Source organism: Arachis hypogaea, chromosome 19 (genome assembly GCF_003086295.3).
Source record: "Arachis hypogaea cultivar Tifrunner chromosome 19, arahy.Tifrunner.gnm2.J5K5, whole genome shotgun sequence".
Lineage (NCBI taxonomy): Eukaryota > Viridiplantae > Streptophyta > Magnoliopsida > Fabales > Fabaceae > Arachis > Arachis hypogaea.
This window is the reverse complement of record NC_092054.1, coordinates 61,497,066-61,515,511: the sequence shown is the minus strand read 5'-3', so window position 1 is coordinate 61,515,511 and position 18,446 is coordinate 61,497,066. Positions and strand designations below refer to the sequence as shown.

The 18,446-nt window shown below is 38.2% G+C and overlaps 1 protein-coding gene across 3 annotated transcripts; it reads right to left on the bottom strand.

Moving 5' to 3' along the window:
• Positions 1-7,228: 7,228 nt before the first annotated feature.
• LOC112776744 (purple acid phosphatase 17-like) lies at positions 7,229-10,366 on the bottom strand. 3 transcript variants are annotated; one of them, XR_003190166.3, is made up of 4 exons: positions 10,283-10,366; positions 9,560-9,669; positions 9,416-9,463; positions 7,229-7,455 (listed from the first exon to the last, which is right to left on the bottom strand). XR_003190166.3 is itself a non-coding variant. In XM_025820978.3 (3 exons), the coding sequence occupies exons 1-3, from the start codon at positions 9,743-9,745 to the stop codon at positions 7,420-7,422; spliced, it is 270 nt and encodes an 89-aa protein (XP_025676763.1). In that variant the 5' UTR covers positions 9,746-10,264; the 3' UTR covers positions 7,229-7,419. The 3 variants fall into 3 exon arrangements, 1 of the variants encoding a protein (XP_025676763.1); XR_011877299.1 differs by lacking the exon at positions 10,283-10,366 and adding an exon at positions 8,693-8,829 and having other exon boundaries at positions 9,560-10,266; XM_025820978.3 differs by lacking the exon at positions 10,283-10,366 and having other exon boundaries at positions 9,560-10,264.
• Between the last annotated feature and the right edge of the window lie 8,080 nt (positions 10,367-18,446).

Sequence of the window (18,446 nt, the reverse complement as noted above, 5' to 3'; positions counted from 1 at the left end):
CAAAAGGATCATATGTTGATGCGGAATCATCATATATAGAAGGGCTTGTTGCTTGAAATACTTCTTCCAATTCTTCACTCACAATATGCCTTGGAGGTTGCATATCCTCCTCAACATTGCTTTTTAATCCAATGGAAGAAGGCTCAACAAGATCATCAAGGGAATTGATCAATGTGGACAAAAAATCACTAGTGATGAAATCTACTTCTTGATCAATTTCCCTCAACTCTCTATCCACTTCCTTAGCATCACTCTCCTCTTTAACATCCCTTCCAAACTCCGTGGAAGAAGGCTCTTCAACTTGAGATTCCTCTATGTGCTCAACATATCCTAAACACCCAATCACTACTTCCTTTTGTTCAATAATCTCTACCTCCTCCTCTTATTGCACTTCTTGCTTTAACTCCTCTTCCTCATCTTGGAGCTCCAAATTCACTCCCTCACTAGGCTTCTTAAGTGCTTCTCCACATTTAACAATGGGAGTACTCGGGATGTATGAGCTTAGGTGGAAGGTTATGCGACTAACGGCTTCCGCTATGATAGCCATCTTGGCTTCTAGCTCCTTAAACTCCTTGTCCGTCCACTCTTATTGCTTTTGGATATGAGAGTCAAGATCTCTTAATTCTTGCGTGAGGGCTTCATCGGGGGGCAGTGGTGGAAGAGAGGGTTCATTGTATGAGGGAAAGGCATTGTAGTTGGAAGGTAGTTCATATTGGTGAAAGTCTTGAGGTGGTGTATGAGAAAATTGTGGTTCTTGGAAGTATTGGTGTTGGAATGGTGATGGCTCTAGAGATGGTTCATATGGTGGTTGGTATGTTGAGTATGAGTTAGGATCATATGGAGGTAGATGGTTGTTTTAGGCTTGTGAGTATGGTTGTTGAGGGCTATGTTGAGGAGGGGGTTCATATGCATATGATGGTTGTGGTTGACAATCACAATAAAGGTCATCACACACAATAGATTGGTAGGCATTAGGATTTGGATTGTACCCATAAGAATCCAAAGAGTAGTCATGTTGGGGTGGCGCTTGAACGCTTGGATGGCATAAAATACCTTTTGGTCCTTGCGCATCTCCGTGGGGAGAGTTGTCATGTCCCCAAGCACTTTTGTCAAACTCGATTCGGAAGGAGGTTGTTGCCAAGAAGGTTGTTCATAAGCTTGGGGCTCCTCCCACCTTTGATCTCCAAATCCTTGGTGCAAGTTATCATTGTAAATTCCATCTCCTACAACATAGTTTGAACCAAAATCATAGCCAAAGTGATGAGAATTCATGGTGATAAGAGAAAACAAAAACAAATTCTAACAAGAAACAAAGAAAACTAAATCCTAAAACAAGCAAAAACTAACAAACAAACCAAAAATCAAGCTATTCACAATATATACAATAGCTAATAACATAGAACCATTGCAAATCCCCGGCAACGGCGCCATAAATTTGATAGCAAAAATTATTGTCGGTCTAGATTTTCTCTTATAGAAAAGAATTACTTCATTGTAAGCATAGCTCCAAACCAACAAACAACTCTCACATCAAATTTAATTTGGTTTTGTCACATATACAAACCCCAATGAAAATTAACCGAAGTATTTAGACTCCGGGTCATCTCACAAGAAATTGTAATGAAGTGGTCAATTATTGGCTGTGAAGAACAAGGGGTTTGATTGATAAAAGGCAAGAAATTAAATGGGCAAGAATTTAAATGACAAGAAGAGTAAATCAAGCAAGTGACTAAAGAAAGTGAGTAATAAAGAGAGAGACATTCATGGCAAGGATTGAGAATATAGGCTTCCTATCCTAGTCATACAATGATTAATTCCTCTTATTTAGTCAACTCCAACAAATGGAAGAAGGTATCATGTTATCTTCACATAGGGAGAACGTCAAACAAGACTAGTTAATCATGTCACAGTAATAAACAAGAATTTATCTTACTACGTCATCCTCGACGATGGAAGAAGGTATCATGTTATCTTCACACTCGAAGAAAGTCTAATTAGACTAGCTAATCCCAATCCAAATGTAATCGACTCACTAATTGAATTAGCAAGAGATTAGAGTTAATGGAAACAATACTAGCTAACAACTCTAGATCGCCAACATGAGTTGGGTCTTAATGACTCAAGATTACCTAATTACTCTTTCCAAGCCAATAATGCTCAAAGTCTACTCTAACATCCAACCAAACATTTTGTCAAACACTTGGAAAGCATAGTAAAGTGCAAGAAATAATAAAATCTACCAACTACCAATTGCAAGAAAAGTAAATCAACAACTCAAATCAACAATAAAAGAACATCAATCATCAAATTGCATTAAAGTAGATCCAAATCCAACATGAGCATTCATGAACATAAAAGAGGCATAAAAGTAAAATTAACATCACAAACTAAGAGAATGAAAGTGTAGAAGCGAGAATTCATAAAGGAAACAAGACGAAAACATGAAATCAAATCTTGATCTAAGAGAAATTAACCTAATCCTAACCTAATTCTAGAGAGAAGAGGGAGCTTCTCTCTCTAGAAAACTAACTAAAGGCTCATCGTGACTAACTAAGTGCTCTCCCCTTGCTCAATCTTCAATTCTGCATCAAATACCCTCACAAACAAGTTGGATTTGGGCCTGGGCAGCTCATAAATTGCCCCCAGCGATTTCACTTTAAGTGGGTCACGTGCCGAGCATCACGCGTGTGCGTGCTTGACGCGCGCGCATCGCTGGCAAAACCTCTACTCACGCGTACGCGTGCATGACGCGTGCGCGTGGCCCTCAGTTCTCCAATTGCTCATTTCTTCATGAATTCTCCTCTTTTCATGCTTTTCTCTTCACTTCTTCCATCCAATACTTGCCTTATGAACCTGAAATCACTGAACAAACACATCAAGTCTTCGAATGGAATTAAAGTGAATTAAAATCACCAATTTAAGGGCCTAAAAAGCATGTTTTCACCCTTAAGCACAAATTAAGGGAGAATTGCAAAACCATGCTATTTCATTGAATAAATGTGAGAAAAGGTGATAAAATCCCCCAAAATAAGCACAAGATAAACCACAAAATTGGGGTTTATCAACCGACAAGTATACCGGGTCGTCCAAGTAATACCTCAGGTGAGTGAGGGTCTATCCCACGGAGATTGTTGGTTTGAGCAAGCAGTGGTTACCTTACAGATCTTAGTTAGGCGGATAGAAATTAGAGTTTGTCACGAAAAATGCATAAAACAGATAAATAAATAAAATGTTACTGGATAGGTGGGAAATTAATGGTATGAGAACGGTTGAGGCTTCGGAGATGCTTTGTCTTTCCGGATTAACTTTTCTAACTGTCCACTTTAATAACTTTATGATTCCTTCAATGGAAGCCGTAAGTGATTAACTCATGTCTTCTCATCAAGTTAACCTCCTCCACTACAGCAATCCACCATGTTGCAAGTGACTCATGTCCTCTCATCAAGCCACCGCTAGGTTTCTCCACGTAGCAGAAGATGAAGCTCTAAGCAATCCACTTCCCTTTATGATCCTACTCAAGGTGCCACAGACAAGGCAGATCTTCCAGATCAGGGAACGCTGCTTCTTAGACTCTAACCTTAGTGCGACAGAGACCTCACTTACCCACGGTTAACGAGATTTCATGTCACGTATCCAAAGTTGCCCAGGTACTCTATTGGAATTCACAATGCAATCTCTAGCTTTGGTTCAACGCTATCCGGGTCAGGAATCACACAGAACCTATGTAGAACAAGGGTGATTGTCATGGGTCATCCTCAATTCATAAGATGAAGAACGAGAATGCATAAGAGAATAGAATCAGACATATTGAACTAGAACAGTAATATTATTGATCCATGAAACTCAGCAGAGCTCCTAACCTTAACCTTAGGAGGTTAGTGACTCATAATGTACATATTATTCGAAAATACAAAATGGAGTGATCTTCTCCTATAAATACTAATCTGCTAACTAGGAAATACAGAAATAAGATAAACTAGTCTTGTAGTGTGAAAATCCACTTTCTTGGCCCACTTGGTGAGTGTTTGGGCTGAGTTAAAGATGTCTCCACCACGTGCTAGGACTCATTAGAGGCGTTGAATGCCAGCTTGGGACTCTCTTTTGGGCGTTGCGATGCCAGCTACTCCCCTGTGGACTTTGGACGCCAGGAATGGGGCTAGTGGCTGGCGTCGAATGCCAGTTTTGGGCCTTCATTTCCAAAGCAAAGTATAGACTATTATATATTTCAGGAAAGATCTGGATGTTAGCTTTTCATAGCCATTGAGAGCACTCCATTTGGACTTCTATAGCTCTAAAAAAGCTCCTTTGAGTGCACGGAGGTCAGATCCTGACAACATCTGTTGTCCTTTCTCTATCTCTGAATCAGACTTTTGCTCAAGCTCCTCAATTTTAGTCAGAAAATACCTGAAATCATCATAAAACACACAAACTCAAAGTAGAATCCAAAAATGTGAATTTTGCACTAAAACCTATGAAAACATAATAAAACTTAAACAAAACATGATGAAAACTATATAAAAATGATGCCAAAAAGCGTATAAAATATCCGCTCTTGAAAGGACTCCACAACTCTCAACATTTTGGTTCAGTGGAACACGTGCAGACAAATGGGCAAGTCGAATTGGCTAACAAAATAATAGTGAAAGGCCTCAAAAAGTGGCTAGACGAAGCCAAAAGACTTTGGGCCGACGAACTCAGATCGGTCCTCTGGTCGTACCAAACTTCCCCCCAAATTTTAACCGGAGAAACCCCATTTCAACTGATGTATGGCCTAGAGGCCGTCATCCCAGCAGAGGTCAAAGCCCCCAGCCTCGAAGAACCATCGGAGGAAATGATGAAGAAGCAGAACATGACTTCACAGACGAGTTCAGGAGCATAGCCCACCTACGGGTGCTAGCCTAAAACAGAGAATAAGCCCTAGATACAATCGCGGCTTGATACAATAGGACTTTGGACACGGTGACCTGGTCTTACGATGGAACAACATCGCCCCCCCACTCCTGGAGAAGGGAAGCTCATGCCCAAATAGGAGGGCCCCTACTAGATAAAGACAGTGATCGGGAAAGGAGCCTACAAGCTCGAACGACTTGACGGAACTAAAATACTGATAACCTGGAATGCCGCTAACCTACGGCTCTACTATACCTAGGAACGTCACCTCAAACTGGGAAACATCGTATTTAATCTTTTCATTGTTTTCATTTTACTTGTATTTTTTCATTTTTTCTATTTTAGCATTTACTATCATTGGGTACTCTTTCCTACCCACGTCAGGAGGTTTCAATGAAATTCAACATCTTAATAAAATTCATTTTCTTTTTCCAAAAACACTGCCTTGCCCAATGGCATGAACTGACCACGGCTCACCTCGAGGATCGATCACCCCCGAGGCCAAACAAAACACGAATATCCACAAAGATAAATCTAACACGACCCGCCAAGGGTCCATTATCAACAGTCCACTAAGACCTCAAGTCATAAAAATTGCTTACACGGCCTAGACGGCCCCATCACAATAAAATAAACGAGTCATAAAAACAAATTTGGCTAAATAACCTAAACGGCTCCATCACATTAAAATAAAGTCATAAAATGGCTTAAAGTCTTAAAAATGGCCTAAACGGCCTCATTATATCAAACAAACAAAGTCATAGAACATAAAAGTGTTACACCAAAACGGCCTATCAAACTTAAGAAAAAATTACATAGGGGAAACTACTCCAAGTCGATGATGTGGCCATCCCTCACGGTCTTGAACGCTCCCATCACGGATATATCCACGCCTAGGGAAAGAACTAGAGCTTGGGCCTTCATCGTTTTCTCAGCCGTGGAAATTGCACCCTTCACATCCGCTAGCATCTCCCCCTTCTCCCTCTTCAAACTCGCCACCTCAGTCCGCAAAGCTTCCACCTCGGCAAGAAGAACGACAGCTTGAGACTCAGCATCTGAGACCCGCTTACGCTCGCTCCCCGGCTGGGACAAAAGCAAAGTCTCGAACTCGGAATGACGGAGCAGCTCGGCCCCGGCATCCTCGGCATCCTTGGCAGCCTTCAGCCTAGCCGACTCCGCCGCTTTCTCCTTCAGCTTGCCAACATCAGCCTGGGACTGCCCAACTTCTTGTCCAATGATGGGTGGAAATCAGATTCCCACACAAAAGTCATCGGCAAGTGTACCGGGTCGCATCAAGTAGTAATTACTCACAAGAGTGAGGTCGATCCCACAGGGATTGATAGATTGAGCAATTTTAGTTAGACGATGAATTTAGTTAAGCGAATATTTGATTAATTGAGTGATTTCGATTGACAGAAGCTAAATTGCAAGTAAATAAAGGTGAAGAAGGTAAATTGAACAGAAGAATAAAGTGCAGAAGGAGTAAATTTCAGTAACTTAAAGTGCAAGAAAGTAAAAGAGCTGAAACTTAAATTGCAAGAAAAGTAAATTGCAGAAACTTAAAGTGCAAGAAATGTAAATTGCTGAATCTAGATTGCTGGGAAATGTAAATTGCATTAAGAGTAAAGGGATTTGGGTGCTGGGATTTGTAATTGAACTAGAAAATGCAAGCTAAAGTAAATCAGAGAGCTATGACACTATAAGAAAATACGCTTTTTGCCACGCTTTAAAAGCGTGCCGAAAAGTGCAAAAAAGCGTACCGATAGCTTTTCGCCACGCTTTTTGAGCTATCGGCACGCTTTTGAAAGGGTCACATCTGCCAGCGTGCCGGTTGCTCTATCGCCACGCTTTTGTGGATCTATCGGCACGCTTTTTTTGTTGGCACGCTTTCTTTTCTTGCCACGCTTAAAAGCGTGGCCATAGGCCTTAACCTTTCGGTACGTTTTATAAGCGTACCGAAAATGCACGTATCGCCACGCTTTTAAAACGTCCCAGAATGTATGCTTTGGGTACTCTTTAAAAGCGTACCAATAGGGGAAGATATGGCTACACTTTTTAAACGTGCCAATAGGGTAAACGTATGAGGATATGGGTACGCTTATAAAACGTGGCAGTAGATGAGGATATGGATACGCTTTTAAAGCGTGCCGATTGCGAAGTTATGGCCACGCTTATTAAGTGTGCTTGTTGAGCCCAAAATTAAGGTATAGCCACCCTTTTTAAGCGTGCCCATAAGTTTGGTCAGAATTTTTTTTTTTATTAATCTTCCTAATATTTCGTGCAAAATTCATATAAAATTTTAAAATTATAGACAAAAATAAAATTATATATATTGAACTAATCCAACAAATATAAACTTTCCCATAGAAAAAGACATACATATAAAATTGTCACCATAAAAGTAGGTTTTGATGACAAAGTACCAAAAAATAGTCATAACAAGTAAATAAGAATTGTCATTCCAACAAGTGTCACATATCTACTTCTATATACTTAGTTACAAAATATCAAATTTCATGAGTAGTGTGATCATCCATTATGAGCTCCATTGTTTTTATCACTGCCCTGCAGAATTTTAAATAATCTTGTGTTAGTACATGTTATAAAATTGACTTCAATTAAGTCCAACAAATCCAATTCCAAATCCAAATTGATTAAACATGAAAATGGCAAAACAACTTTAATTAGATCCCACAACATTGCATATTCAGCCATTAGAACAAAAAACACATATCAAACACAAAAGAAATAGTCCCCTATACATGGTCACAAAAGAAGCTGTTCACACAAATTTCAAATTATTGGAGCAAAGGAACAAATATTTACATGAGTAAAAAATTTTCAGAATTCTGGTTACATTTTGTTTTTTATTATTATCCATTAGCAGATTTGGTGTGTGGAGTCAAAATTGAGTAAGCTAGAAATGAAAGAGGCAAGGAATAACAAGCAAGTCGGAAGAGAAGAGATGGTGTAAAGTGGACTCGCAGGTAACAAGTAATTAAAAGCTAAAAAGAATGCTACAATTCACAAGTGCATCATCATCATGCAATTGGTTTAGCTGAATGGTAAGCAACCCATCTATAACTAAAATCCATATTCCTTTTCCCTAATTAATGCTACACTACCTCAGAATAGTAGTAATTAAATTTAAATGACAAGAAAGAAAAGGGAAAAACCGAGCAAGAGAAAATAACAAAGGAGAATATATGGTCAAAACTCAACAAAAAAAGGGTTGTGGGCATGTTAGAGCGCTTTATTCCCAACCGCGATCAACGGCTTCCGCCGAAAATGAGATTAAATTGCCAAATCTTTCTTTCACACACCCTCTATCTCAATTCTCAATTCTCAATTCTCAATCAACAGTAATTCAATTCAGCCAGCTACACAAATTCTCAATCAACAATAATCAACAGTTCTCAATTCTCAATTCAGCCAGCATAAATTCTCAATCAACAATAATCAACAATTCTCAATTCTCAATTCAGCCAGCAACATAAATTCTCAATCAACAATAATCAACAATCCTTAATTCTCAATTTAGCCAGTATAAATTCTCAATCAACAATAATTAACAATTCTAAATTCTCAATTCTCAATTCAGCCAGCATAAATTCTCAATCAACAATAGTCAACAATTCTGAATTCTCAATTCAGCCAGCATAAATTCTCAATCAACAATAATCAACAATTCTCAATTCTCAATTCTCAATTCAGCCAACAACATAAATTCAACATGAAAAATGAAATTCTATAATCTAAATCAAGAGAATGACAATAATACAAGGCTAGGACAGTTACTTACATCATCGGTTGGTGGAATGTGAGTTGCTTCAGAGGAGTGGGGAGTATTTCTTGGTCTACTACTTGAGGCATCCAAAGGAGAATTTTGGGATGCTTGCACTAAGGCTGCTACCTCTTCCTCACTCATTCCAGGATTGACTAGTATATGACATGGCAAACAAAGGTAGAAAAAAGTAAATACTAGTTTTGTGTAATGATATATGCAGGTTCTGAGTACTTTAATCCAAGTACTTTAATCATTCGTGGGAATTAGTAACCTCTTGAGGCAAAAAAAGATTGTGAGTATGATATTTAACAACTTAATTACACATAGGACAGCCAAATCATGAAAACAAGGGGACCAGTAGTAGGCCACATCTCTTTACTTTCCCATTAATTCAAAGAAAAAAAAACTCTTGAATCAAGAAAAAACCACTGGCTAGATACCACATCATGATAGATCATACATCTCTAATATCTCTCACGAAACAATAACTACAGATTCCTCCAAAGTTTTGTGAATAAATATTCTAACACTATAGACAAAACAAAAACAATGCTTCAAATCCCAAGTCCCAATCTGCTACAATTTCTTCCATGTAAGGCATTAGCCATTATTTGTTAGGCTGAACTCTCAAGCAGAAAAAGAAGCAAACTTTTTCAACAATGAGCAAACCAAAACCTTTTAAACCAATAGTGACTAAGCATATTAAAATATTAAAGTTGAAGAGGGCAATAATCATACCTGTTCACTAGTAGGTACTTTCCTCTTCAAGCAGTTTTCATGCAGTAGCTACATAACCGAAAAGTAAAACAAATTAAAATGAGAATGTAATAAACCATGTTCAACTTTTTGGCTTTTTACAATTAGTAAGAAATAATGGCAAACCTGGTAAGCAACTTCAGATTGGTTATATTCACATCTTCTTCCCCAATCACCAACCACCAAAAAATCAAGAGAACCGTCACTTTTACATGTTTGTGTAAATCTCTGAAGCTCTGCAGATGCATAAAGAACCCACAAACCAAAGCTAATAACAATAATAATCGTGAAGAGAAGAAAAGATTTAGACATGGTTATTGTGAGTCTTGAAACAAATGCAAAACCAAAGAGGAAAGATCACTTTGTTTTTGAAAAACGGTTGCTGTTTTCCTACATTTATATATATATAACCAATCCTCAATGTAACCTCCTTAGAAGAATATTAATAATCAAGGTACTAAGTAACACAAATTAATGTTAGATCTTGTGAAACTGTGAAAGCGACAGCAATTGTAAGCCACTGGAATTTTTCTATTAACAGTTAATTCCAACTCAATTTTCAAGGAGCATATCTTAGTAATATTTTAATTTTACTATATTTGGCAATTGACATTAGAATCAACTTGAGATAAACTTGTAATATTTTAATTTCACTTTTAATGGCAACTGCAAAAACCAAACAAGTGGTGCGGTTGATCAGGAAAATAACATGGGTTTGCGAATTGGGAGGCATTAGTTGGTTATATCTGAGGGAATATGCCCAGCATAACTCTTTGCAAATGGATATTCCAACGAATATCCAATAACATATTCGCATATCTATATATAATTAATATATAATATTCTTACAGAATGTTGTTGATGCCTTGTGTTCCCTGATCCATTGCTCAAGTATGGTAAACTAAGGGCCTGAAATAATATCCAAGGAATTTTTTTAATAAAAAATAAATAATTTAACATAGTTTTAGAACTTCAATAAATAATAAAGAGTGTGTTGTAGAAAAAAAAAAGTAAAGTGAACCTTTAACAGCGTGCTATATACACACACACTATATATATATATATATATATCACTGACTCATCATAGTTGTTTGGGAAAACTGATTATTAGTAAAGGAATGTGTATGTATGGTACAAATATGTGAGAATTGAAGGAACATAATGACCTCAATTTGACTTTGAAGGAATCTGATATACCCAATAGCTTTTAACAACACTGAGGCTGTGTCAGTCTGCAAAAAAAGTAAAATATAAATACCACACACCATAAAATTTAAATCCTCCATAGTCATATAATAAAGCATCATTTGAGTTTTCATAACCTGTATTCATAGTTTTCATAACCTGTATTCAGTCAGTTTAAATCCTCTAATTAAATGTTAAGATGTTTCAGAGCTCATCTTAACACAACATTTAATTTGCTTTGCAAAAGATCTCTTCATAACCCCAATTTTCAATCTCAGATCAGATCAGCCCAGATACATTTTTAATCCATTGAACATTCAGGAAACAGCAACATTGATAATTCACATACATGTAAATGCAAGAGAAAAGGTTTACTAGAACTTTCAAAGAATTACCTCTTCTACAATATCCCCAGCAATTCCTCTAACAAGTTCACACAGAATGTTTTCAGTAAATGATTCCTTGATCCAGAAACGGATGTCCTTGTAACAAGGAGGATACTGTAGAAGAAAAAGAGAGAGAAAAGAATTAAAATTCACAGTTAGAATTTAGTAAGCACATGACATGATATGTGTATTTGTTAACAAAAATAAAAAAGATCAATAGATCCATAGTGCATACTTAGGAGCTTCAATTTATCTCCGAATTGTAATGTATCTTCCTTGTTCTATATAACAATACAAGCAAAAAATACCCTTCAAATACCCCAATAAAAATGTGCAATTTTGCCTTAAAATTTATAACAGGCAAGATCAAATTAAAGTAGGATATCAGGCATGAAGAACAGAAAACCACCATGCTCATCATTGCTCCTATGAGAAAAGCTATACTCATCATGAACAGGTTAAATGCAAAATGCTTTCCAGAGATGTTTAAATTTGAAAATCAAAATTGCTATCTCAGGTAGATGTAAGAGTAGTTTTCTTTTCCATACAATTCTAAACTCCTAAAGTAAAAGCAATAATGCAGCACCAATGACCAATCACCATCCAGAAAGTAACAGAAAATGATCCGCAATGGAATAATAAGCAGAGAATTAACATTGAAAGAACGCATCAAGCATAATCCCAAGTAAACAAAATCAATAAAGCTAGAAAAAATAAACCTTGATGCTAGATGCGGGATGAGAGGCGAGCAGAACCGCGACACAGAGAGAGGCGAGCAGCACCACGACCAGGGCTGGGTTGGAGATGATGAGGCTGAGCAGAACCGCGACAGAGAGAGGCAAGCAGGACCACGACCAGGGTTGGGTTCGAGAAGATGAGGCGAGCAGCACCGCGACAGAGACAGGCAAGGAGCACCGCGACAGAGACAGGCGAGGAGCACCACGACCAGGGCTGGGTTTGAGAAGATGAGGCGAGCAGCACCGCGACAGAGACAGGCGAGGAGCACCACGACCAGGGCTGGGTTCGAGAAGATGAGGCGAGCAGCACCGCCACAGAGACAGGCGACCAGGGCTGGGTTCGATCGCGACGATGAAGCTGACAGCGCCTTAGCTTTTAGGGTTCGAGAGGGTTCGAGCCAGAGAAGATGAATTTTTAGGGTTTCTTTGTTTTAGTGTGTAAGTTATTAGTGTGGGTTGTTGGGTAGTAAAAATTGATAACTTAGAAAAAAAAAGGTTAAGTGTGGGAAAATAGGTGGGAAACTAAATTTTTGAGGAGAGAATTCTATCGGCACGTTTTTTTGGGCTGTCAAAATACACAAGGTATAGCCACATTTATTAAGCGTACCGGTTTCTTTCTATGGCCACGCTTTTTAAGCGTGGCCAAAAAAAGCGTGGCGAAATATCAAATCAGTGGCCACTCTCGTAAAAGCGTGCCGATTTTTCTCTATGGGTACGCTTTTCAAGCGTGGCAGTAAAAAAGCGTGGCCAAATTTCAAATAAGTGGCCACCCTTAGAAAAGCGTGCCGATTGTCCTCTATGGCCACGCTTTTTAAGCGTGGCAAAAAAAAGCGTGGCCAAATCACAAATCAATGGTCACCCTCGCAAAACCGTGCCCATAGACCACTTTTGGGCACGTTTTTAAAGCGTGGCAAAAAAAAGGGTGCCGATAAGCCTTTTTTCTTGTAGTGTGAGATGCAAGAATTCAGATCTGGATCTCAGTTGCAAGAACAGAAATGGAAAATTGCTTCAAGAAACAAAACAACAAGAAAACTTGAATCAATTATGAAATCCTTAAAGAGAAATTGAAGATCGAAGGAGAGCATTGAGATCAGAAAGAAGATCTAGATCCTCAAATACTCCCTCGATCAAGGAGAAAGAAATGGCAGAAGAAAATGAAGATGACAACAACAGAAAAGATTAAAATCCAATCCTTAGATCAATTGAGAAGAAAAGTAAAAGATGATTCTCAGATTTGGAATCAATTGAGCTCTTCAATCTCAATTCAAGATCCAAAACAGAAAGTAGAAGTTGCAGAAGAAAATAAAATGCAGAAAGAAAACTAGATCTCAATCCCAACTCCCAAATTCAAATGAAAATTAAAGTGAAAAGTAAAAATGAGCTAAAAGGTCCTCCTTACAAATCAAATTAACTCCTATTTATACACTTTCTATTTTTGGTTTTCAGAATTTGGAGTGGGCTTTTCCAAATTGGTGAAGAAGTGGGTCCAATATGGCATTTGATTGAAAATGGACCAAGGGTGCTAGCTCCAGTGGAGCGCTCCGTTTGGTTAGGGAACTGAGCGCTCACTAGCCCCTTGTGTGCCTTCCTCGTGCCAAGCCTCTTGGTGTAGCGCTCAGTGAGGAGAAGAGAACGTAGCGCTACACTTGGTGTGAGGTTTCCTCTTCGAACCTTGGCTGCTCCCCTTCTTGACTAGCAATTTCCTCATGATGCAGCGCTCAGTTAAGTGTGTGAATGTAGCGCTCCCTTGCTTGCCTTGGTTTCCCTCTTCGAACCTTGGCTGCTTCCTTTATGAGTGCCGCGCCTTGCTTTTCTTTTGTTGGGGGCCCGAAAACGTTTAAATGTTTGAACGTAGCGCTCTCTTCAATTGAGCGCTGACCTTGTTTGAGCGCAATTGTTGAGCGCTCTGTTGGGACGTTCGAGCGCTATGCTTGGCCTTGCTCTCTCTTCGAACTCTTGTTTGAGTACTTGGCCCTTCTTACTAGCATTCACTCTTTGAATGCTGCGCTGGCTTAGTGAGCGCTCCCTTGCTCCTTGGTCGAGCGCTACGCTTCACTATCATAGGCCACGCTTTGATAAGGCACGCTTTCATGGTTTTTTTTCTTTTCTTCACCATTTCTTAACCTACAAGCAACCAAACAAACATGTCAAAGTATCACCAAATTCACAAGGTTTCTAAATCATTCATAAAATCAAATAATTCTAGCTTAAACCCTATCATTTTGTGTCAATTAAATAAGGGTTGATTGGTTTAAATAACCATGAAAATCCACTCCAAATCACTTACTTATTGTGCAAGAAAGTGCATAAAACCTAATGAAACAAGTGAAAAATGTTTGAAAAGCTAGCATAAGATGACTTGTCATCACAACACCAAACTTAAATCTTGCTTGTCCCCAAGCAAGCACTAAACATGAGAAGAAATGAAATCAAACAGAGAAGCATACGTGTCCTTATTTAGCAAATAATTGAACTTGGTTCATGGGGTTTTATGCAGACAAATGCAGCTCAATTATTTTTAGCTATCTGATATGGAATGTCTCCTTGATGGTTCACTAGAGTTGCTGCTATAATGCCTTGCTCTTTGATTGATCCCTGTTAGCTTTTTCTTTCTTTCTTTCTTTTGCTTATAAAGCTTATTTCTTAAGGATAACTTAGTGTCAAGTGTTGCAGCATCCTTTTGGCTTAATTTTGCTCAACACTTCTTCACCATAGACACTTGACTCACAAATTCTTCCTAAGAACATTGATGCCCAGCATCTCTTTGGATCACTAAATGCTTTTGTAACTAGGTTGCTCTTGATAGTGGACTTTCGGTTGATAATCCCGGATTAGTTAATCCAAGTTACCAAGTTTTGAAATACTCCTCAAAACCTAATTGTCCAAGCATATCCTAGTACAAAAAGTACCACAGGCATGTGTCCTAAGGTCCAAGCTATTGGTGTCTAGCCTTGTTGTTTGTTTCTTTGCCAATTCTTGGCTTTTCTCTTTCTTTTTCTTTCTTATTTTGCTTCATTCTCAAGGGATGCTCATTAATAAAATGTTTTATAGCAGCAGCTTAGTTCACACTACAAAGAACATCCTATTATGCAGCTTTTATTATTGAGCTAATCATTAAATCAAGCAAGCACCACCACTGAACTTCATTCTAATTCCTACAACATTGGACATTTACTCTCTATGTCAAACATTTTTCTCTTATTGATGCATAAAGGGAGACAAAACATGAATTTCAAGCATATGAGTGATAGCAAGCATAATGCAAATCCTAACAAGAAAACTACTCAAGATATGAAAATGAAAAACATAAAACATTTGGAGGCATATCATGTTTCAGATATGCATCATCCTTATTTGATTAAAACTATGAAAAGAACTCCACCACCTCTAGTTATCGTGCTCTTTTCCCTTGCTGCTTTCTCCTTTCTTCTTCTTCTTCTTTTTTTCTTGGGGTTCTTCAACAGGGCACCTTCTATCCCAAATCTGGTCTACCTGATCCTAGAGCCCAGCATCTTTCAATCCTTGTTGCATGTGTGCTATTTGTTTATTAGCTAGTGCTCTCTGATGATCAATCAACTCTTGGCATTGCCTAAATGGCTTGATCTGTTGGTTCAATGTTGATCTATACATTTTTATCAATCCAAGTTCCCACAATTTCCCACACTTAATTTATACACAATCTCTATCTTAAGCTAACCAAAGATTCACTTGGGGTAATTAATTGTTTTTCTGTTTAAGGCTAGTGATGTGGTAAAATATAGAACAAATGGGGATTAATAGGCTCAAAGTGGCTAACAAAGGTAATTGAAAGAGTAGGCTATTTGGGATAAGTGAGCTAATAATAAATGATGGCCTCAATCATATGCATACATGTAAATACACTAAATAATGGACATATAGAATGGAACAAACTATAGATTGTAATCATAGAGAAGAAAACACACAAGGATAAAAATCATGGTTAAATAATGTAACCATATAATTAAGCTCAAAACTCACGGGTTGTGTGTTCTTAGCTATAATTCATGTTCCAAATTACAATCTTCAAACAAGTTTAACACAGAATTTTAATTCGAATTAGTAAAATTTTTCAAAAATAGGGTCTTAAAAAGAAACTTATTATTTTTCAACCGAGTAGAACATACATGCAAACACTTATTATTATGCAATCTATCCTATTAAACAAAAGAAAAACTAAAAAAAATAACATATTGGTGTTAAGAAAAAGCAATTACCTCCGGAAGTCAGGTTTCTAACCGACCTCCCCACACTTAAAGCTTGGCACTGTCCTCGGTGCCATCAGTCAGGAACAAAGGGGGGTGGTAACAGCGTCTCCACAGTCGGGGTCATCATGGCTCCCAGTGCTGGTAGGTGAGGTGGAGTCCGGAATTTCTGGATCTTCCTCAGGTGGGTGGTTGCCAACAATCAGCTCCTTGAGGTATGTAAATCGGTGCTTGTTACGGCGCTCCATTCGCTTTGCCTGTCGATCTAGCCGGTCCAACCTCTGAAGTAACTGAAGGAGCAGCTGATTTGTTGAAGGTGCTTGTGCTTTTTGTTCCTTTCCTCACCGGTGGCTTGTTAGAGGCTCTCTCTGTACCTTTCCTGGTGGCCATTCTGAAAAGGGAGAAGAGAAAGGGACATGAAATCAAATATCTAGAACCAGGAGGAGGAAAATACAAGTGATAATCACTGCCAAGGTAGAGAAGAATGTCGTAAACACATGGTCGCGATTCCATGTAGTTAGGACATCAATGGAAATATAGCATGATATATTGAGGCAATTATATGCAAGATGTTTATTAGTATGCTGGCAAAGGCATGAGTAGCATAGATCAAGCATTAATAGCTCAATTTGATTATCAAATGTAACAAACTAACAACCATGTTTGTGTTAACAATTATTTTCAATCAATAAAAGATTGCAAGGGTTTTGTGAAAAATAGGCAGTAGAGTAGAGGAATAGAATAGTGAAGAATTCACAATGCCATACGGGCTTTTCACAAACACTTGGTATGCATGTAAAATATGTTAGGGAAAGTAGAAACTCCAAACATGCATGCAATCCAAAAATTAATATTAATTGTCAAATCACTCTTGATGATATCCACAAGCTATAAGACCCAAATAAAGCTCCAACACCAACATAAAAATGCATGAAAAAGGACTGAAAAAAGAAACCAAAAGGAATTAAGCTAAGATAAAATTGAGAAGAAAGAAAAATAATTAAATGCAATAATTAAATGAAGAATGAGAGAGTAAAGGATGAGAAGTTGAATAAATGAAGGAGAAGAAAGTAAGAAAGAAGGAAGAATGAAGGGGGAAAGATGGAAGAAAAGGGAAATAAATTAAAAACGGGACGCGACGAGCACGCGCAGGGCACGCGTGCGCGTGAAAACTGAATTCGCCATGCGACGTGTAAGCGTCACCCACGCGTACGCGTGGGTGGTCTGGAAGCAAAAGGACGTGAACGCATCAGGGATGCGTACGCGTGGGTGATGTTGTGCCTCTAGCACAGTACCAGCCTCGGACCATTACAACTCTCTGTTCAGCACGCTTTTATGCCGATTTTCATGCCCACACGTACGCGTTGCTGATGCTTACGCGTGGGTTAAACTTTTTGTAGGGGACACGTACGCGTACGCATGGCGTGGCTTGTGCGGCACGCACCCCGCCCGCGCATGTCTCGCGCAACTCTCTGTTCAGGTGCGTATACACAAACGACGCATGAGCGTCGTGGACGCTTGCGCATTGACCCCTTGTTTTTTTTTTCAAATATGAAGAATGCAGAATGCAGATATTATGAATGAACACTAATGAAAAAAAAATAAAATAAAACTAAGAATAAAACTAGGAATAAAAGGAATGATCATACTGACGTGGTGAAAATTGGCTAATTAAGAATTGATATAAGTTGTGCGTTGCATGTATAGTTCTTAACCAACCAGAAATCCGCTTATCAATTTAGAAAGGTTGTCACAAAAATTAAAATTTAAAATACTGGGAGTATGAATCCCAGGTCGTCTCCCAACGAGTTGCAGAAAGGTGTGCTATTTTATTAATCAGATATTTTCAGAAAGAGTTTGAGTTGAATAAACAGGAAATTAAATTGGAGAAATTAAGTAATTTAAATAAAAGCCTTGACTGGGAGTAGATTTGTTGGAAGCCCTATTCTTGTTGCAGTACTCTCAAGATTAATTGATAATTGAAGGTCATTCTGTTTAGTTATCCGTTACTAAATAAGGAAAAGTCAAACAAGTTGGAATGATGTTTCTACTCACAAGTCCCAATCTGCTTACTTGGAAGGATTGGCGTTAGGGACTAGAGAGCCATCCAACAATAAACCCAATTACAATTTCTCCTTTGAACATTCCAACTCAAGGGTTCCTTTTCAATCAACTCCCCATCAAGTCAGGGAACTACTCGCTCATTGTGAATGTAGAACTCATAACATAGGAAAGGGAATTAAAGAAAGACATGATAAATAAAACTCAAACAAATCAATTAAAAATAAAAGTAACTCTTGTATTAATAAATTCTAAAATAATCCAATAGTAAAATTGAGTAAATTGAAGGACATGAAAGAGTAAAGCCAAGTAAAGAAAACGAACTAGAATGACGAAGCCTTGATGAGGTAATAACTCTTCTCAATATCCCAATGCAAAGAGCAATCGAAATAAAAATCCTAAGAACTATGAATGTGTAGAG

Bases quoted from the DNA above. Each gene is read 5' to 3' on its own strand.
- LOC112776744 (XM_025820978.3), bottom strand. From the start codon at position 9,745: ATGTCTAAATCTTTTCTTCTCTTCACGATTATTATTGTTATTAGCTTT. The intron at 9,464-9,559 runs GTTTGCCATTAT...TCGGTTATGTAG, and splicing joins AATCTGAAGTTGCTTACCAG to CTACTGCATGAAAACTGCTT. The intron at 7,456-9,415 runs GTATGATTATTG...AAAATTCTGCAG, and splicing joins AAGTACCTACTAGTGAACAG to GGCAGTGATAAAAACAATGG.